This window comes from Aotus nancymaae, unplaced genomic scaffold, assembly GCF_030222135.1.
Source record: "Aotus nancymaae isolate 86718 unplaced genomic scaffold, 86718_ANA_hifiasm-v0.15.2.pri h1tg000077l, whole genome shotgun sequence".
In the NCBI taxonomy this organism is placed as follows: Eukaryota; Metazoa; Chordata; class Mammalia; order Primates; family Aotidae; genus Aotus; species Aotus nancymaae.
In genome coordinates, this window is record NW_026988492.1 from 17,832,496 (window position 1) to 17,848,624 (window position 16,129).

Genomic DNA, 16,129 nt, shown 5'->3' on the forward strand with positions numbered 1-16,129 from the left:
GCATCCAGATGGAGGAGAAACAGACCCACTTGAGATGCTGTGTTTTTGGATAGGATTTCCTACTTCAAAGAGAACACAGCTTACATGAGGAAGTTCGTCTTTGCCACGGAAGTGGAGAAAGGTGCCAGGTGCAGTTTCTCTGAGCTGCTTCCGCCTAAAGCCCACCTGGTGAAAGCCTCGTGTATAAAGCACATGTAGGTAGTAGGTAGCTGGGTGTTCTCTGACTTTGATTCCTAAGGATTTTTAAAATATTACTATTTGTTTTGTTTTTAAGTAGACATGGGGTATTGCTATGTTTCCCAGGCTGATCTTGACCTCCTGGGCTCAAACAAACCTCCTGCCTCAGCCTCCCAAAGTGCTGGGATTATAGGAGGTATGAGCCATCGCACCTGGCCTGCTCCGTAATTGGAACATGATTCACCTTCCAAAAAAATCCATGCGTGATAGAGGAAGGGAATATGTTACAATGCTGTCTAAAATCTCATGGTACTGGCCGGGCGTGGTGGCTTATGTCTGTAATTCCAGCACTTTGAGAAGCCAAGGCAAGTGGATGGCTTGTGTCCAAGAATCTAAGACCAGCCTGAACAACAAGGCAAAACCACCTCTCTACAAGAAATGCAAAAATTTGAGCTGGGAGCGGAGGCTGCAGTGAGCTGATATCACACCACTGCACTCCAGCCTGGGTCAGAGCAAGACTGTGTCTCAAAAGAAAAAAAACCTCTTGATAATCATAGATTATCATGCCGTAATCTAACCAGAGCACAGAAGGAATCTTAGAGGTACAACCCTGTAGAGTTTCACATAACATGATTTGGTTAAGGGTTAAATATGCGAATGTTGAAGTGATGTGCTCTACAGGGTTCCTGGGCAAAGCATGGAAATTCCATTCAGAGGCCCAACCCTGAGCAAGTTGAATCCTTTGCCCGAAGCGCTTTACCTTAGTGAAGTCTGGCTCATTCCAACAGAGCGCCTGCTCAGTGTGTGATGTATCCGTGAATGGGAGATGCGGGGTAGCAGTGCTCACACTGGATAGTTACCACCCCTGTTTAAATCCAGACACCTCATTTTCTGTTGAGGGAAATACACATCACCCTGGTAGTGGATTAATTCCAAAGGCTTCTGTATTCCAATTCAGTGTTCTTTGCCCTGCACTCTGCAACCTATGGGCCTGAATGTTGATTGAATGTGATGTCCTGCTTTCTACTGACATGGTGTATTACTCCATTTTCACACGGCTATAAAGACATACCTGAGACTGGGTAATTTATATACAAAAGAGGTTTAACTGGCTTATGGTTCTGCAGGAGGTACAGGAAGCATGGCGGCTTCTGCTTCTGGGAAGACCTCAGGAAACTTAGAATCATGGTGGAAGGCGAAGGGGGCAGGCATACCACATGGCAGAGCCAAAATCAAACTGCGCAAGGGAGTCAATGCTACGTGCTTTTCAACAACCAAATCTCGCGAGAACTCACTATCAGGAGACCAGCACCAAGGGGATAGTGCTGAACCATTCATGAGAAACCACCCCTATGATCCAACCACCTCCAACACTGGGGACCACAATGGGAACACAGATGCAAATGATATCACATGGACTCATGTCGCCTGCTGTGGTGAAATCATCAAGTCACCAGGGTGGAGAGAAACAGAGAGAGGGACAGTGCCAAAAGCAGACGGCCAAAATAGCCACAAATAGGGAGAGGAGGAGGAATATCAGTAGTGATACTAATACCACTACGGATGCTTTTACCCTTTGTCTTTATCGCAAAAACGAGACAAAGCAAAGGCTTCTCTCTAGATGCTGGCATTCCTTGTGATGGGACACCAGATCTGTGTTTGTAATGCCACCTGCATCGACAGCCACAGGACAATGTGTGCCCCACGTGGCTTCCTTCACCTGATACTGCTTAAGACTTAGAGACTTAACATATACAAAGTGCCAGAGAAGCTTCCTGTGTGCACGCTGCAGAAGTCCTGCCCTGGCTGTGACCAGCTGATGACTTCAGAGGTCATGAATGACCCTTGTGTGGCCATTCAGACTCTAATCCTTCCGCGATGATAAAAATGCATTCTGATTTTTTTCCAACGGCAAGGGAAGAAAGCACTAGTTTTATGTTAATGTTAGCCGGGCCTGGTGACTTGGACCTGTCATCCCAGCTACTCAGGAGGCTGAGATCACGTGAGGCCAGAAATTTGAGACTAACCTAGGCAACACAGCAAAATCCCATCTATAAAAATAAAAAATAAAATATATATGTTCATTTTAACTGAATTCTCATTTATAAATAACTAACATTTTCTAAAAGTCCTTTGTACCTTAAAGGAATTTACTAGAACCCGCTGGTCACAGTACTGTAGACACCAGAACACATGGCCTGGCTCCCTAGAGGCCTCACAAAACAGTGCTGCAGGACCTTTACTGAGTACCTGGTTTAGCCTTCAGCATTAGAAGCCCTGCAAGCTGGCCAGGCATGCCTGTAATCCCAACTCTTTGGGAGGCTAAGGCAGGAGGACTGCTTGAAGCCAGGTGTTTGAGACCAGCCTGGGCAACGTAGTGAGACCCCCCTCTCTACTATTAAAAAAAAATTAGCCAGGCGTGGCGACACATGCTCATAGTCCCAGCTACTCAGGAGGCTGAGATAGAAGGATCACTTGAGCCCGAGTTGGAGGCTGCAGTGAGCCGTGATCGCACCACTGCACTCCAGCCTGGCCAACAGAGTGACACCTTGTCCCAAAAAGAAAAGAAAAATGAAACCCTGCCTCAAGCAGGAAAACACCTAAGAAACTGTTGGAGGAACCGGAATTTCACAACAGAGGATAACTGCCCCCAAAGACGGGACCACTTGCCTTGGTCTGCACCGCACACAGCTGTTCAGTACACAGCTCCAAGCGGGAAGCTGATGGTAGTCACCTGACGAGCGTGGAATTGAGGATATCAGGAAATGATCCTTGGCTCAGAAGTTCAGTCAGTCCATCTTTTTTGGGGTGACAGTTGTGTACGAGGCACCAGGAACTGGAGAAACAAAAATGATTTAGGCCTAATCCCTGTCTCGGGGATCCATTTGAGATCCACGGATTTGGATACTTGTAATAATTCCTAATAAGTGCAGCTATACACACTTTCATTCAGTCAATCAACAAACGTTTCTAGTGTGTCGCAGGGACACTGAACAAGGCGAGGATGACCTGGCTAGGGGACTCACAGCTGCAGTAGACCTGGGTGATGTTGTGTTGGTTGGGACTCAGCATTGCTTTGATTGCAAGGAACACAAGGCCCGAGAGGAAGGGGGATGATTTGATTTTATACTAAAAATCATCCAGCAATACAGCTGACTTCAGGCATGGGGACCCATACAGTGTCCTTGGGCCCAAGCTCTCTCTGTCCTTCACTTCTGCTTTATCTACTGGTTTCTCTCCCAGGCAAGCTGTCTGGCACAGTGCTAGGACAGGGCCCCTTCAGATCTGGGATTGTCATTGCTACTTCAAGTAAAACAGAAAAGAAGGACTTTTCTTCCCCACGGTTTGAGCTCCATGCAAGGTCTGTTTTTCTCATTGGCTCTCCTTGGCCCCATGCTTGTATGTGAACCAGTTATGATGCCCAGGGTGACGGTACACCCTGATAGGCCTAAGACTGAGTCATGTTGACAGTAACACCAGGAAGCATAGCCAGACCCTGGGGTCTGAACTCCTGCCTTCACATCACCATATTTAAACTCTGTGCCTCTTGTTTCCCCACTTGTCAAATGGGAATGGTAGTAGCACCTGCCTCCCAAGACGAGCACTGCAGCCAGAGTGAATAGCAATGGCAAACAGAAGGCCCTAAGGGGCTGGGATCAGGGTTGTGGAGGGTTGTGGCAGAAGACAGCGAAGGGAGCTGGCCAGAAGCTGGACCAGGCAGCTGTGGGTTGGCATGCACGGGGGGGCAGTGCTATGTTTGTTTTCTGTGCTTCCTTCGAGACACACAGTCCTGCCCGCCATCCACAGAACTCACAGCTGCTGGTCCGCACTGCCTGCATTTCCCCTGTTTTCAGTACTGACTCTGATGGGCAGGTTCTCTCTCCAGCTCTGTTGCTACTGCTGGTCTGGGAATTACACTGGTGTTATTTTGGGTGACTTTGCCTGTTTCTGCTTTGATCTAATCTGTGTTGATTTTTATCACTGAACACACGGGGAAATCTCATTTCCCCATACATTCAAGTTTCGGGGTGGTGCCTCACTCTTGATGCAACCAGAGTCATCCCCAGCCAAGTCTGTATTGGCAGGGCATGAAATCTGAAGCGGGGTATGTTAATATGGATCAAAGTGGTAATTGGCAACTGTATCGTATCATCATCCAGCTAGCCGTTTAAAGAGGTCCATTAGGTAATTACTGTGTAGGCTTTGAGAGCTGGATTCAAGTTAGTGGATTTTCACAATAGTGTTTTTGACGAGTAATTTGTTAAACGGGTAAATGCCCATATAAAAATAATTCCTAACTTCCTAATATTTATGAATGGGTTTGTGTGTCATATGACAAGCACATACAGACATATACAGTGGGATGTCTCTTTTTAATCTCTGCAGATGCCAAGTAGGAAATAATTCTTTTTATAAATAAAAGAAACCCACTCCAGGTATGAAGTCTATCAGGGAAGGAGCTTGTTTGGAAAACTTACCAGTGCCCTTGAACTCATTTCCTTTTGCCTCTAAGTTTATTCTGGAAATTGCAACATTTAGCACTTTGCAGTTTAATTTAAAAGGATTACCTATTTTCTTAAATGCTTAAGCAAGGAAGCAAGTTGCAGTTATTGATTTTTCTCTGCATGTATTCCGTGAAAGCTCCTTCCCCAGGGAACATACCTCCTGAACTGCATGCTTGCTGGTGACAGCTTGGACCTCTGATACATAACCAAAGACCTTGCCTAATATCCTTGCAAGTGCTCCGGGAATTTTTATTAAGTAAAAGCATCATTAGAGTAGACAGGATGATGAAGTTTAATGAGCATCTTTTGTGCATGATATTGGTAGTTTTGCTCTGCCAGAGTCCTCATTTCTCCCCTCCAGTGGGGCAGATCGTGAGTCTAGAATGTATGGGTGTTTTGAAATCTGCCTGATATCTTATAGCCTATTTTTCATATAGCTTGTTATCTGTGTTAAGCCAACTACAGATTCCTTTTGGCTGTTTATATAGATACCATTTGCACATGCATGTTTATACTTTCTTTCTCCACTGTGTTGGGAACAGAAAGCAGGTTATAATGGAGAGGAATGTGACAGACACACGCTGCCGTTCGTAAATTGCACGGAACCATCTCTCGGAGGCTTGATCTCAAAAAAAATAGTTTCCTTTTGAATTAATGAGACTTCTCACAGGAATTAGGGTAACTTAATTTTTTTTTGGTTAGGGCTCAGCAATTTATGTGCTCAGGTTCTGTCACCAGCCCCTGATAGCTGCCAGATAGGATAAATAAAGCTATTGCAAGTGCTTATTAATAATCTCAGCTTCACACTTTGTCCACAGATCTATTTGCGGAGATTTTAAATTTAGCATCCTACCAGAAGATTACAGATTAGAAGCAAAATTATTTGTCTCCATTATTTTCAGTGGCCGTATCCTGAGATTTTCAAATTGGTTCTTTTCTTGGTCTGTATGAGGACTTTCCATGGAAACACCCAAAACAACAGTAGGGATACATATGACACGAGCAAACGACTTCAGAGCAGCATATTGCACCTCTCATGTACCTGGCATTCTGAAAGACAATATTTACACAGCCCACAATGTGTTTCTAGCAGTGCCTGGAGTGTACAGACTACAAAAGAAGTTAAGCCTGTACTCCCTGCCCTGCAGAAAATGATAGACTGTGGGAGATGATGAGATAACTTAGTGCTTTAAGAGTCTGAACTTTGTAGTCATTGCCTGGGCTTAACCTGCCTCGAGCTGCTAAGCCTCAGTTTCCTCATCTGATCAGTAACGATCATAATAGGAGCTTCCTCGTTGGGTTGTTGAGACAGTGAATGACGAATGCGCGTTAGCTGCATTGGAAATGTGCTATGATCCCTGCACTCTGCTGATGTTTTGAGATAACACGCCAAGGTCAGGAGTCACTTTATGTGTCATCAAGGACTTAGTGATGAGATCCTGATACATCCATAGGGCTTTGTGAGGGCAGAAAGGAGAAGGGAAGGAGGAAGCTGTGAAAGTCCTCAAGGCCTCAAAATACAGATGGATGAGATCTCAATTGCAGAGGGAACCTAAGCACGCATTTCTGGCCATAATAACACAGACAAGCAACTGAAACAGGCCAAAAGGAATGCTGGCTCTCAGGAGAGGCTCATCTCAGGCCTTGGATTCATTTAGCCCCTTTTTCATTTTCCAGAATACTTCAGTGAACCCAAAACTGATTACCAGTGCACCTGCCAGATAGATAATGGGCAAATACTCCCCTTTTCCAGTTCAGATGGCAGACGTTCTGGAAAGATAGAGGACTCCGAGGCTATTGAGCTAATAGGTGGCAGAACTCACACTCACTCCATCTTTCCTGCACTCTGCCCTGCCTGCCTCAAGCCTAGCCTTACCTTGCACACACCTGTTAGTTCGCAGAGAGAGGCGACGATGGGCGAGTCAGGTCCCCCAGCCGCATGCGCTGTGGCTGCTCTGTGCCAGGCTAGGTACGCAATCCAGGGGCCAGTGGTTGCTGTTTTCCATGCATGTACAAGGGAGAGTTGTTCTGCCATCATCTGTAGGACCCACTGGGAAGGGAACTCACCTGCATCAGGAAGACCAAGAAGGGAACCATGGTAATAATTGAATGGCCATGTGATTTGGCCTAATTAAAGTAGGAGAAAAAAGAAATGGATGATGGAAATAAACGAGGTGCCATAAAACAGCTAATTAATGAGTTGTGGGCCTTTCAAGGAGCTGACGGAAGCTGTAATCCCTTTCTGCTGAAATATACACGTACGACTTTAGAGTTTCAGACGCTTCTGGGGTCCTAGGATAAGAACTTCCACTGTAGAGCAAACGAAACTTCTATCAGACCTGATTAATATGGTGACAAAAAGAAAAAAAAAAAAAACTTGAGAATGTCAAAATGACTTCAGCATTCTCTCCTGAAGTTCTGGAGATGTGGAGGGACAGACTGGTGGAAGGTGGGGTGAGGGACTCTTCCCTGCCTTTTGGGGTTTGGTAACCAAAGTGTCCCAGTGGGCTGAAGAGGATGGGGACTTGGACAATCATTAAAGTTATAAAATTAGATGGTCTTTCTAGGGAGGAGAACACCAAGAGATACAAGGACCAAAGAAGTATCCGGAGAGAAAAGAACCAGGATGACATCCTAGCGCCAACCGAGGCCATTTTAGGAACAAATGCCTCAGGGGGTCTTCCTTGCTGCTGCAGCAAAGGGATGTGAGACCCTTGGATCTGGCATAAGACTCAGTAATTTTTCCAAAAATGAAGATGCCCATATTAAATAAAATCCACATATCAGCCAGGCACAGTGGCTTACGCCTGTGATCCCAGCACTTTGGGAGGCTGAGATGAGAGGATTGTTTGAGCCCCAGAGTTTGAAACACCAGCCTAGCAATATAGTGAGACCCTATCTTTAAGTAAGATTTTAACAAGCTGGACATGGTGATCCGCACCTGTAGTCCCAGCTACTTGCGAGGCTGAGGCAGGAGGATCGCTTGAGCCTGGAGGTCAATGCTGCAGGAGCTGTGATCATGCCACTGCATTCCAGCCTGGGTGAGAGAGCAAGACCTGTCTCAAAAAAAAAAATTCCACATGTCAGTAATAGAAAATCATGCATAATACATACTGCTTGATTAAAAAAAAAAGTTGCAAAATTTTTCTGGGAACAGTGGACTGGAATTTTTTACTGTGTGATATCAGCTATCCATAGGCAGTAGTGGTCAGTTGCATGGAGCTTGAAGCAGCCTGTCTGGAGCCTGTTTTAACGGCATGTGGCCAAACTCACCAGCCTGCCGACCCACGCAGTCTCCAGGATCGTTTCCTAATGATCCTTCTAGAGCTGGGCTTCAGCAAGGGTTCCTGGGGTGGCTGCTCAGAGCAGGGTCCACTCCCACGTAGGCCTCTGGACTTCACAGTGAGATGGAGAGCCTAGTGACATCTCCCACCGCCGGGCACATCGCAGGCATCACATCTTTGAAACCGTCTTTGGCAACAGAAGCATGTCCATCAGACTCTCAAGAGCAGTTGATCCTCTCGTGTCACTTCAGAGTGCTCTTGGTTTTTTCTCACTTCTTAATTATCTCCCAGTTCTCCTCCCCCAAGCCCGGGGCTCAGGGAGAGATTTCTAGGACTCCATGACCAAGGGTTTCCACACTTCCTGGGCTGAGCATTTTGCCCACCAGCCACTGCAACCCAGTGGGTGACCTTGCGCCAGGCTCCCTTTATACACTCTGCAGCTGGCATAGCCAAGTGGCAGTGCCCACCAAAGCTGTCCCCAAAAGATTGGCACCAAAGGCACAGTCTGGCAGTGCAGATTCCAGGCTGCATAAGGGCGTGGTAGCAGCCTGCAAGAGGCGGAAGGAGCTGGCCTGGTAGCCTGCACCAGAGGAGCTTCCTGAGAGGCTAGAGGTGGCAGCTGTCATTCTGAAATGCCCACCGTGTGCCCCATGGACCCCAGTGGACAAGAGCATTCCCCTAATTGAATCTTCGCCGAAGCCCTCCATGGTAGCTGGGAATCTTCATCTTCATTTTGCAGATGGAGACATCAGACAAGTAAGTGAGGTTCGCAAGGGCACATGTCATTCGGGGCCGAGCATGGTGCAGAAGGCAGAGGTGATTGTCAATCCCAGGGACTGTTGTCCAGGAAGCCCAGTGCCGGGAGCCAGACAGGTGCTGCATGAGCAGCGAGCTGCGGTGGCCCTGAGGGCACATGCTATCTGCGACAGGACTGTGGTGCCAGGGTCTGAGGGATGGCTGGGGTTTCCCAGGTGCAGGAGGTGGAGAAGCTGTGTTCAGCAAGGCCGTGTGGGGGCGGAAAGGGCAAGTCATGAGAGGTCAGAAGGACAGAAATTTTTGTGTGCCTTGCGTGGTATGGCACACTTTCTCCTCGTAGGAACTGCAAAGAGTAAGATGTCTTTCAATGTCACTAACTGTTCTCTGTCATCCCGAAGTCACTGCTATAAATTCAGTCCAGGTAAAGAAAATGTGACACATACATACCATGGAATACTATGCAGCCATAAAAAAGGATGAGTTCATGTCCTTTGCAGGGACATGGATGAAGCTGAAAACCATCATTCTCAGCAAACTGACACAAGAACAGAAAACCAAACACCACATGTTCTCACTCATAAGTGGGTGCTGAACAAGGAGAACAGACAGACACAGGGAATGGAACATCACACACCAGGCCTATAGGGCAGTGGGGGGCTAGGGGAGGGATAGCATTAGGAGAAATACCTAATGCAGATGACAGGGTGATGGATGCAGCAAACCACCATGGCACGTGTATACCTATGTAACAAACCTGCACGTTCTGCACCTGTACCCCAGAACTTAAAGTATAATTTAAAAAAATTAAACCCAGGTACATGCAAAACACAGGCCACCAGGGCTAGCTTCAGAGGACGGGGGAACAGGGACCAGCCAGTTCGTAGTAGCAAGAAGACAGGTTGCAAACCTGCTTTCACTTCCTCTGGTAGAAACAGCACCCATTTTTCCTTTGGGGCACACCTTGCCTATCTGAATCTTCTTTCATGTTTCCATCTTTTTAGTAAGCAGTTACCCCAGAAGCTTTTCACTTTTCCTGTTGAAATTAAGCAGAATCCTCACAGGCCACCCTATCAGGCCCAGAGACGTTCACCTACTTTGTGAGTTCTCTATTGATGCTCTAACAGATTATCAAAAACTCAGTAGCTGAAAACAAACGCATGTATTACCTGACAGTTCTGAAGGTCAGAAGTCTGAAATCAGTAGGTTGCGTCCTTCAGGAGATTCTCGGGAAGGATGTGCTTCCCCACCTTTCTGGTTGAGAGAGACCACCGTGTTTCTCGGTTCATAGCTTCTTCCTCCATTGTCAGACGGTGCAGGGTAACGTCTTCAAATCTTTCACTCTGACCCTCTTTCCTGGTTTTCTTTTTCATTGTCAGGGTCTTGCCCTGTTGCCAGGCTAGAGTACAGTGGCGTGATTATGGCTCACTGCAGCCTCAAACTCCCGGACTCAACTGATCCTCCCAGCACAGCCTTCCAACGAAGTTGCTGGGACTACAAGTGTGCTCCACCACACCTGCCTAAATTTTTTTTGCTTTCTGTAGAAATAGGGTATCCCTGTGTTGCCCAGGCTGGTTACGAACTCCCAGCCTCAAGCAGTCCTCCCGCCTTGGCCTCCTGAAGTGCTGGGATTACAAATGTGTACCCCTGCACCTGGCCCCTCCTGCCTCTTTAAGAACTCTTTTGATGACACTGAGCCCACGGGATCATCTAGGTTCCTAACTAAGTCACGGCTGCAGAGTCCCTTCTGCCATGTAAATTAACAGTCACAGGTTTCAGGCATTGGATGTGGCTATTTTGGGGGGGGCATTATCCTGTCCACCACACTTACTTGAGGTCCTGTGGCTCATAAACTGGCAGAGCCAGTAATGGAACACCAGACTTTACATCTTGTTGTGACTGCACTGCCACAGCCACGTCCCCGTGAAAATGGCCACTTATGGCCGCTTAGTAAAACACCAACTCTCATCTGCCCACACAGCTGGAGGAGTTAAAGCATCGTGCTGCGGACAGCACCGTCATCCAGCCCTGCCGATGACTCACTGAGGAAGTGGGGCAATGCATTTAGCTCTGCCTCAGGTGCTTTCTTCAAAGAGGATTAAACCCTTTGTTCCAGAGGTGTTTGTGGATTTAGCGTTGATAGAAAATACTGTGTTATTTTGCAGGGGAAACAGCCCTAAAGAAGGAAGTAATCATATAATTATGTGGATTTAATCACTCTGGACTGTAAACCGCCACCACCACCCCCCACCGCCCCGTCTGCCCTATTTTTCAACAAGCCTTCGCTCGCTGCTTCCAGTAGGTGTGCCTTGGTGGCGGGCTCACCAAACCACCCTGCAAGGAAGACAAACGCCATCTCTAGCTTACAGATAAAGAAACTGAGGCACGGAGAGGGAGGCGAACATTGCTGATGACTTGCCCAGAGTCAACAGCTAATAAACGTCAAAAGCAGGATTTGAACAGCAAGTTCAGGGCCACTGGCTCCCACCTGGCCCTTTGTAGTGACTTGCTCTGCAGCCCCAGGATGTTCAGACACACTCAGTGGGATCTGAATATAAAAAGGCAGAGACAGAAACATTCCGGTTCTCTCTGAAAAAGGAGAAGAGCCCTGCGGCCTTTGCAACCCCTTCTGAAATCGCTTGCCTGGATTCCCATGCTCAGAGCCCAGGTGAACATCCACCCCTTCTGGGAACCCCCAACCCCCACCTCGGCCCTTCCCTCATTCAAGACATGACACAAAGCAGCACCTTGTCAATTCCTCTCAGTTCCAACTGCTACTTTCCCTCTGCTGACGTCTTATCATTGCCGAGACCCTTTCTTTGCACTCAGGTATTGCTAGGTTTCCATGTGCGTGAACTGTGGAGTCATCTTTCTGTTGACTTTTAGAATCCTTAAAGTTTGGAGGCTGGGTGCATGGCTCATGCCTGGAATCCCAGCACATTGGGCAGCCAAGGTGGGAGGATTACTTGAGGTCAGGAGTTTGAGACCAACCTGGCCAACATGGCGGCACCCCATCTCTACCAAAAATACAAAAATTAGCCAGGCATGGTGGTGCATGCTTGTAATTTCAGCTATTCGAGAGGCAGACGCTGCAGTGAACTGAGATAGTGCCACCATATTCCAACCTGGGTGACACGGTGAGACTCCATCTGAAAAAAAAAAAAAAAAAGAATTCTTAAAGTTGGAAACTGTCTGAATAAGACTGTGCATATATATGTTTTTGCTCTGTGCAAAAAACAGGTCAGAAAATAGAGGAAAGTTCTCTGAGGCTGTAAGGAAGCTGTAAGTGTAGCTGAAGCTGCCGAGGCCACGGGTGCCTGTGTGAAGGCACAGAACAGTCAGACCCTTGCTTCCTGCCAGGTGAGAGGAGCTTGGAGACCTCAGCCCTCCAGGGTGTATTCTCTGCAGTGTTAAGCCCCTGAGCATTACGCCAGTGGCTCTAGGCAAATCGACATCCCAGGACAAGGGCAGACGCTGTTAGAGAAGTATGTATGTTTCGGAGTATGCAGGATGAACAGAATGGAGGCGTCCACTTTCCTCTGTTGTCTGAGAGATGCTGAGAGGGAGGAACAAAGGTTGGGTCCACCCGGTAATGCGGGTTGAGCTTTCTGTCCGGCGCGGGGTGAGCTTTCCGTCCGGCGCGGGGTGATCCTTAACTTCGAAACATCCAGAGCCCCTTTTGTCATGTAAGGTAACATCCTCCCAGGTTTCAAGGACTCGGACACAGGTATCTTTGGAAATTGGAGGCAGCAACAGAGGGAGGTTGGGCCCACTGAAGGTTCCTCCCTGTCTAAACCAGTGGTCTCTTGCCTGGGACCCAGGACCCCCAGGTGCCCATGGCCTCATCTTCAGGGGAACTTGACCCTTTTAAAAGTGGAGGTTGGGGGAGCCCCTATAGGTTGAAAAACGTGCTTTTATGGAGCAGATTATCTTGAGATATTTCTCCTGTGGCTTCAGAGAAGGCACAGCCAGGCTGGGCAGAACAGGGCTGCTGTCTCCCTTACACCAGCAAAAAAGCCTGTAAACTAATTTATAGAGAAGTGGAAAGCCAATTTGCAGGCTCTCATGTTTTCTGTCTAGGACATACGGAACCTTCTTGATGCAAAAGAATGGGCTCCCCTTTTCCTAGAGCGGTCCCAGCACCTGGCTGCATGTGCCCGCCCTGGCTCGTGGGTCTGTCTCTGGCCAGCTCTGAACCCTGCATTCTCCACTCTGGGGGAGTGACTGTGCATGCAACCTGCCTGTACCACCGCTAAGACACTGGGAAGACTGGCGAAGTTAGAACACAGCATGCCCCTCAGAACCAGTGTCCAGCTTTCCTGGGTCACAAAATCAATTGGGCGGTTCCATGCGCCAGCCCTGCCCCTCTGCCTGTCAGTCACACTGCAAATGTCATCCAGAATACCACTATTGCAGGCCAGGCAGGGTGGCTCATCCCTGTAATCCCAACACTTTGGGAGGCCAAGGCAGGAGTGGTGCTTGGGGCCAAGAGTTTAAGAACAGCCTGGGCAACAAAGCAAGACCCCATGTCTATGAAAAATATTTCGGCTGGGCACGGTGGCTCACACCTGTAATCCCAGCATTTTAGGAGGCCAAGGTGGGTGGATCACTGGAGGTCAAGAGTTCAAGACCAGTCTGGCCAACATGGCAAAATCATATCTCTACTAAAAATATGAAATTAGCCGGGCACGGTGGCGCACGCCTCTAAGCGCAGTTACTCAGGAGGCTGCGGCAGGAAAATCACTTGAACCAGGGAAGGGGACGTTGCAGTGAGCCAAAATCACACCACTGCACTCCAGCCTGGGCAACAGAGTAACAGAGTGAGACACTATCTCAGAAAAAAAAAAAAAAAGCCAGATGCCAGTAAATACTAAACTGCCCAAGATTCCAGCATCCAGAGAATATGCATATTCTTTGCGTGGATGTTGGAGCTGGGGCCACCTGGTAGAGACGTCAGGCTCTGTGCCAACCCTCCTTCACTTGATTCAAGTCAACCACAGGCTGTGGAGCCCGGTAATGTCCTTGCTGTAGAGGACCTGAGACACCCACCAGGCTCTCGTGGAGGTACAGTTATATCCATAAAAGGAGCTAAGGTTGAGCTGTGTTTATTTTAGGGTGGCTTTTAATTTGGTTTAATCAGAATCACTCATAAATTATCGATTAATTACCTTCTGCTGTTCAGTTAAATCCTCTCAGCGACGGAGCCAGTTTCACTGTGCGGTGAATGCCATCCACCGTAATTACAGGGCACTTTGTCAGCATTTCATCAGCGGTACTTATTAACGTGGCATTGATGTGTGGTAGCCAGCCCCATGCCATCCATCATGGGTGAGCAGCCAGTGCAGATTTGGACACCTATTGCTCTCTGTCACATCACCCAGTCCCTGGGCTTTCGGGCCAAGCCTGATGCTCACTTTTCACTAAATGGACACTCTCTGTTCCGATTCAACCCAATTTTTACCACTGTCGACTTAAACACTCACAAACTTTTTAACTTTAGTCCAGAACAGCTGAGCTGGGCCTGACCGGTTCTCCCAGTGAGTGTGAAATCCCAAGAGACTGGTCCATGGTTGGACAGCATGGCGTACGTGTGTAAGAGAATTTTATATTCAACACAGCGTATGACCCAGAGAACACACGACTGATCTTTTGGTTTTCTTTGGCTTACTGAATATTTCTGGAGATTGTTCTATTCCTGAAAGCTCTTCCAATGAAAGTGTATCTTGTGTTGGCAAAATAGATCTGATGGTTTCCTTTCTCTGTCTTTGCAGCCTCTACGGCAGACACATGCAGGCCAACCCAGAGCCACCAAAGAAGAATAATGACAAATCGAAAAAGATCAGCCGGAAACCCCTGGCGGCCAAGAACAGATAAGGAAGGGCTTGGCATCAGGTGGCCTTCCAGCACCTTCTCTCTCCAACACTTCATTCTCTCTTGCTCTGTCTCTCACATAAACACAATGCGTGTTTGGCCTTTTTTATATTTCTTTTCACTCTTTCTAATGCTTCCCACCTTACCTTTTAGATTCTTCTGGTAGGTGGGAGATTGTTATAAGGTCTTTAAACCATTTCCATTTGTTTCTTTTAAATTACCAAAAGCATAGAACAAAGCTCTTATTCAACTGCAAATTCCATAGTGGGCACAGGCTTTTCTTGAATAGACATCACAAGGTTGCTTATTATCCAACGAACAATTAAAGTCATGTAACCATTTAAATGTCACTGTTAATACTTTTCACTCTTTCTGTTGATTCACGTAACTCATTATTTTGCTTTATTAAAAGTCTTCCTTCACCACCGAAATATGTTAATTTCACTTACAAATGGTATTTTAATAAAATCTTGAGTTTGTATCACATGTTACTTATTGACCCAAAATAAAGAACAGTCCGATCATGGGGTACGACATGTTTTCATTTACTTTTCTCCCCAAGATTATCTTGTCCAATTTTGTTGGTTATAGATGATAAACTCAAACTTTTCATGAAAGAAATGCAAAATTATATCACAGTTCGTTTCTTCTCACATTAATTTGTCAAGTTTTTTTTATTTTTTTCTTTGAAGACTTTCTAAATTAGGAAGCAGAAAAACAAATCTCTAGGAGATTCTGCCAAAGGATTTTGGAAAGTAGCATTCCTTAGCCTAAGAAATGGTGATTTCTGCCAGGGGCTGGTAGACAAGAACTGTGAAAGGGAGAGAAAAAACCCTCAACTATGTTTTTTTGTCTCGGCAGAAAATCTGCTCACATCAAAGCATCCTTCTAAGTGACTTTGATGCCAAAGAAGTTGTGTAAATGTGCACACACCACACCACACCCAGGGTGGAAACCGCAGTTGCAGAGTCATTACACCGGCAATTGTTTAACATCTGTGATAGACAGCTTTCCTTCGTCTCAACAGTGGTATGTCTGAAAATGAAAATGAATGAATGCAAGCTGAGGTTTGGTGCTCACTCAAAAGGGTTGCCAACCCCAGAAGACCTGCACGGAAGAAAGGTGTGTGAAGATGCAACGTCTTTTCAAATGGACTGGGAGAAGGGGTCCACCTTTCTCTGCCGTGTCCTTTCAGCTTCTCACGTGTGCTCTGCAGGGGTGTTTAAAAAGCCAAAAATCACAATCAAACAAAAAGTTCTGAGTTAATTAGGAAACAGACTTTGCATTTCAATCAGAGGCCGCAGAGCAAAGTCTGATAATCGGAGGCCGCAGAGCAAAGTCCGAACTTTTAGCTCTGGACAACTTCCTGATTGATAGAACTTTTAACTGTGGGACGAGGCTTCCCCGGGTGCCATCACCTGTTTTGGGATAGAGTTGATGATATTGTTTTTCTAGATGCTGTGTTTGCCTCTCCCTCATTTTTTTTTTTTTTTTTTTTTTTTTGAGACAGAGTCTAGCTCTGTCGCCCAGGTTGGAGCG

At 46.9% G+C, this 16,129-nt stretch overlaps 1 protein-coding gene and 1 long non-coding RNA gene across 3 annotated transcripts in view; one reads left to right on the plus strand and one right to left on the minus strand.

The window, feature by feature from the left end:
* Positions 1–15,121, plus strand: part of RSU1 (Ras suppressor protein 1) — a 231,618-nt gene extending 216,497 nt beyond the window's left edge. For both annotated transcript variants that reach the window (XM_012455961.2, XM_064368405.1), the window contains one exon: positions 14,491–15,121. In XM_012455961.2, coding sequence (XP_012311384.1) covers positions 14,491–14,593 — 103 coding nt within the window. In that variant the 3' untranslated portion in view covers positions 14,594–15,121. The remainder of the gene's footprint in view (positions 1–14,490) is intronic.
* LOC135271383 (uncharacterized) lies at positions 2,854–11,380 on the minus strand. Its single transcript, XR_010339496.1, has 4 exons — positions 9,889–11,380; positions 7,624–7,738; positions 6,570–6,749; positions 2,854–3,013 (listed from the first exon to the last, which is right to left on the minus strand). It is a non-coding gene; the product is annotated as an uncharacterized LOC135271383 (long non-coding RNA).
* Positions 15,122–16,129: the final 1,008 nt, after the last annotated feature.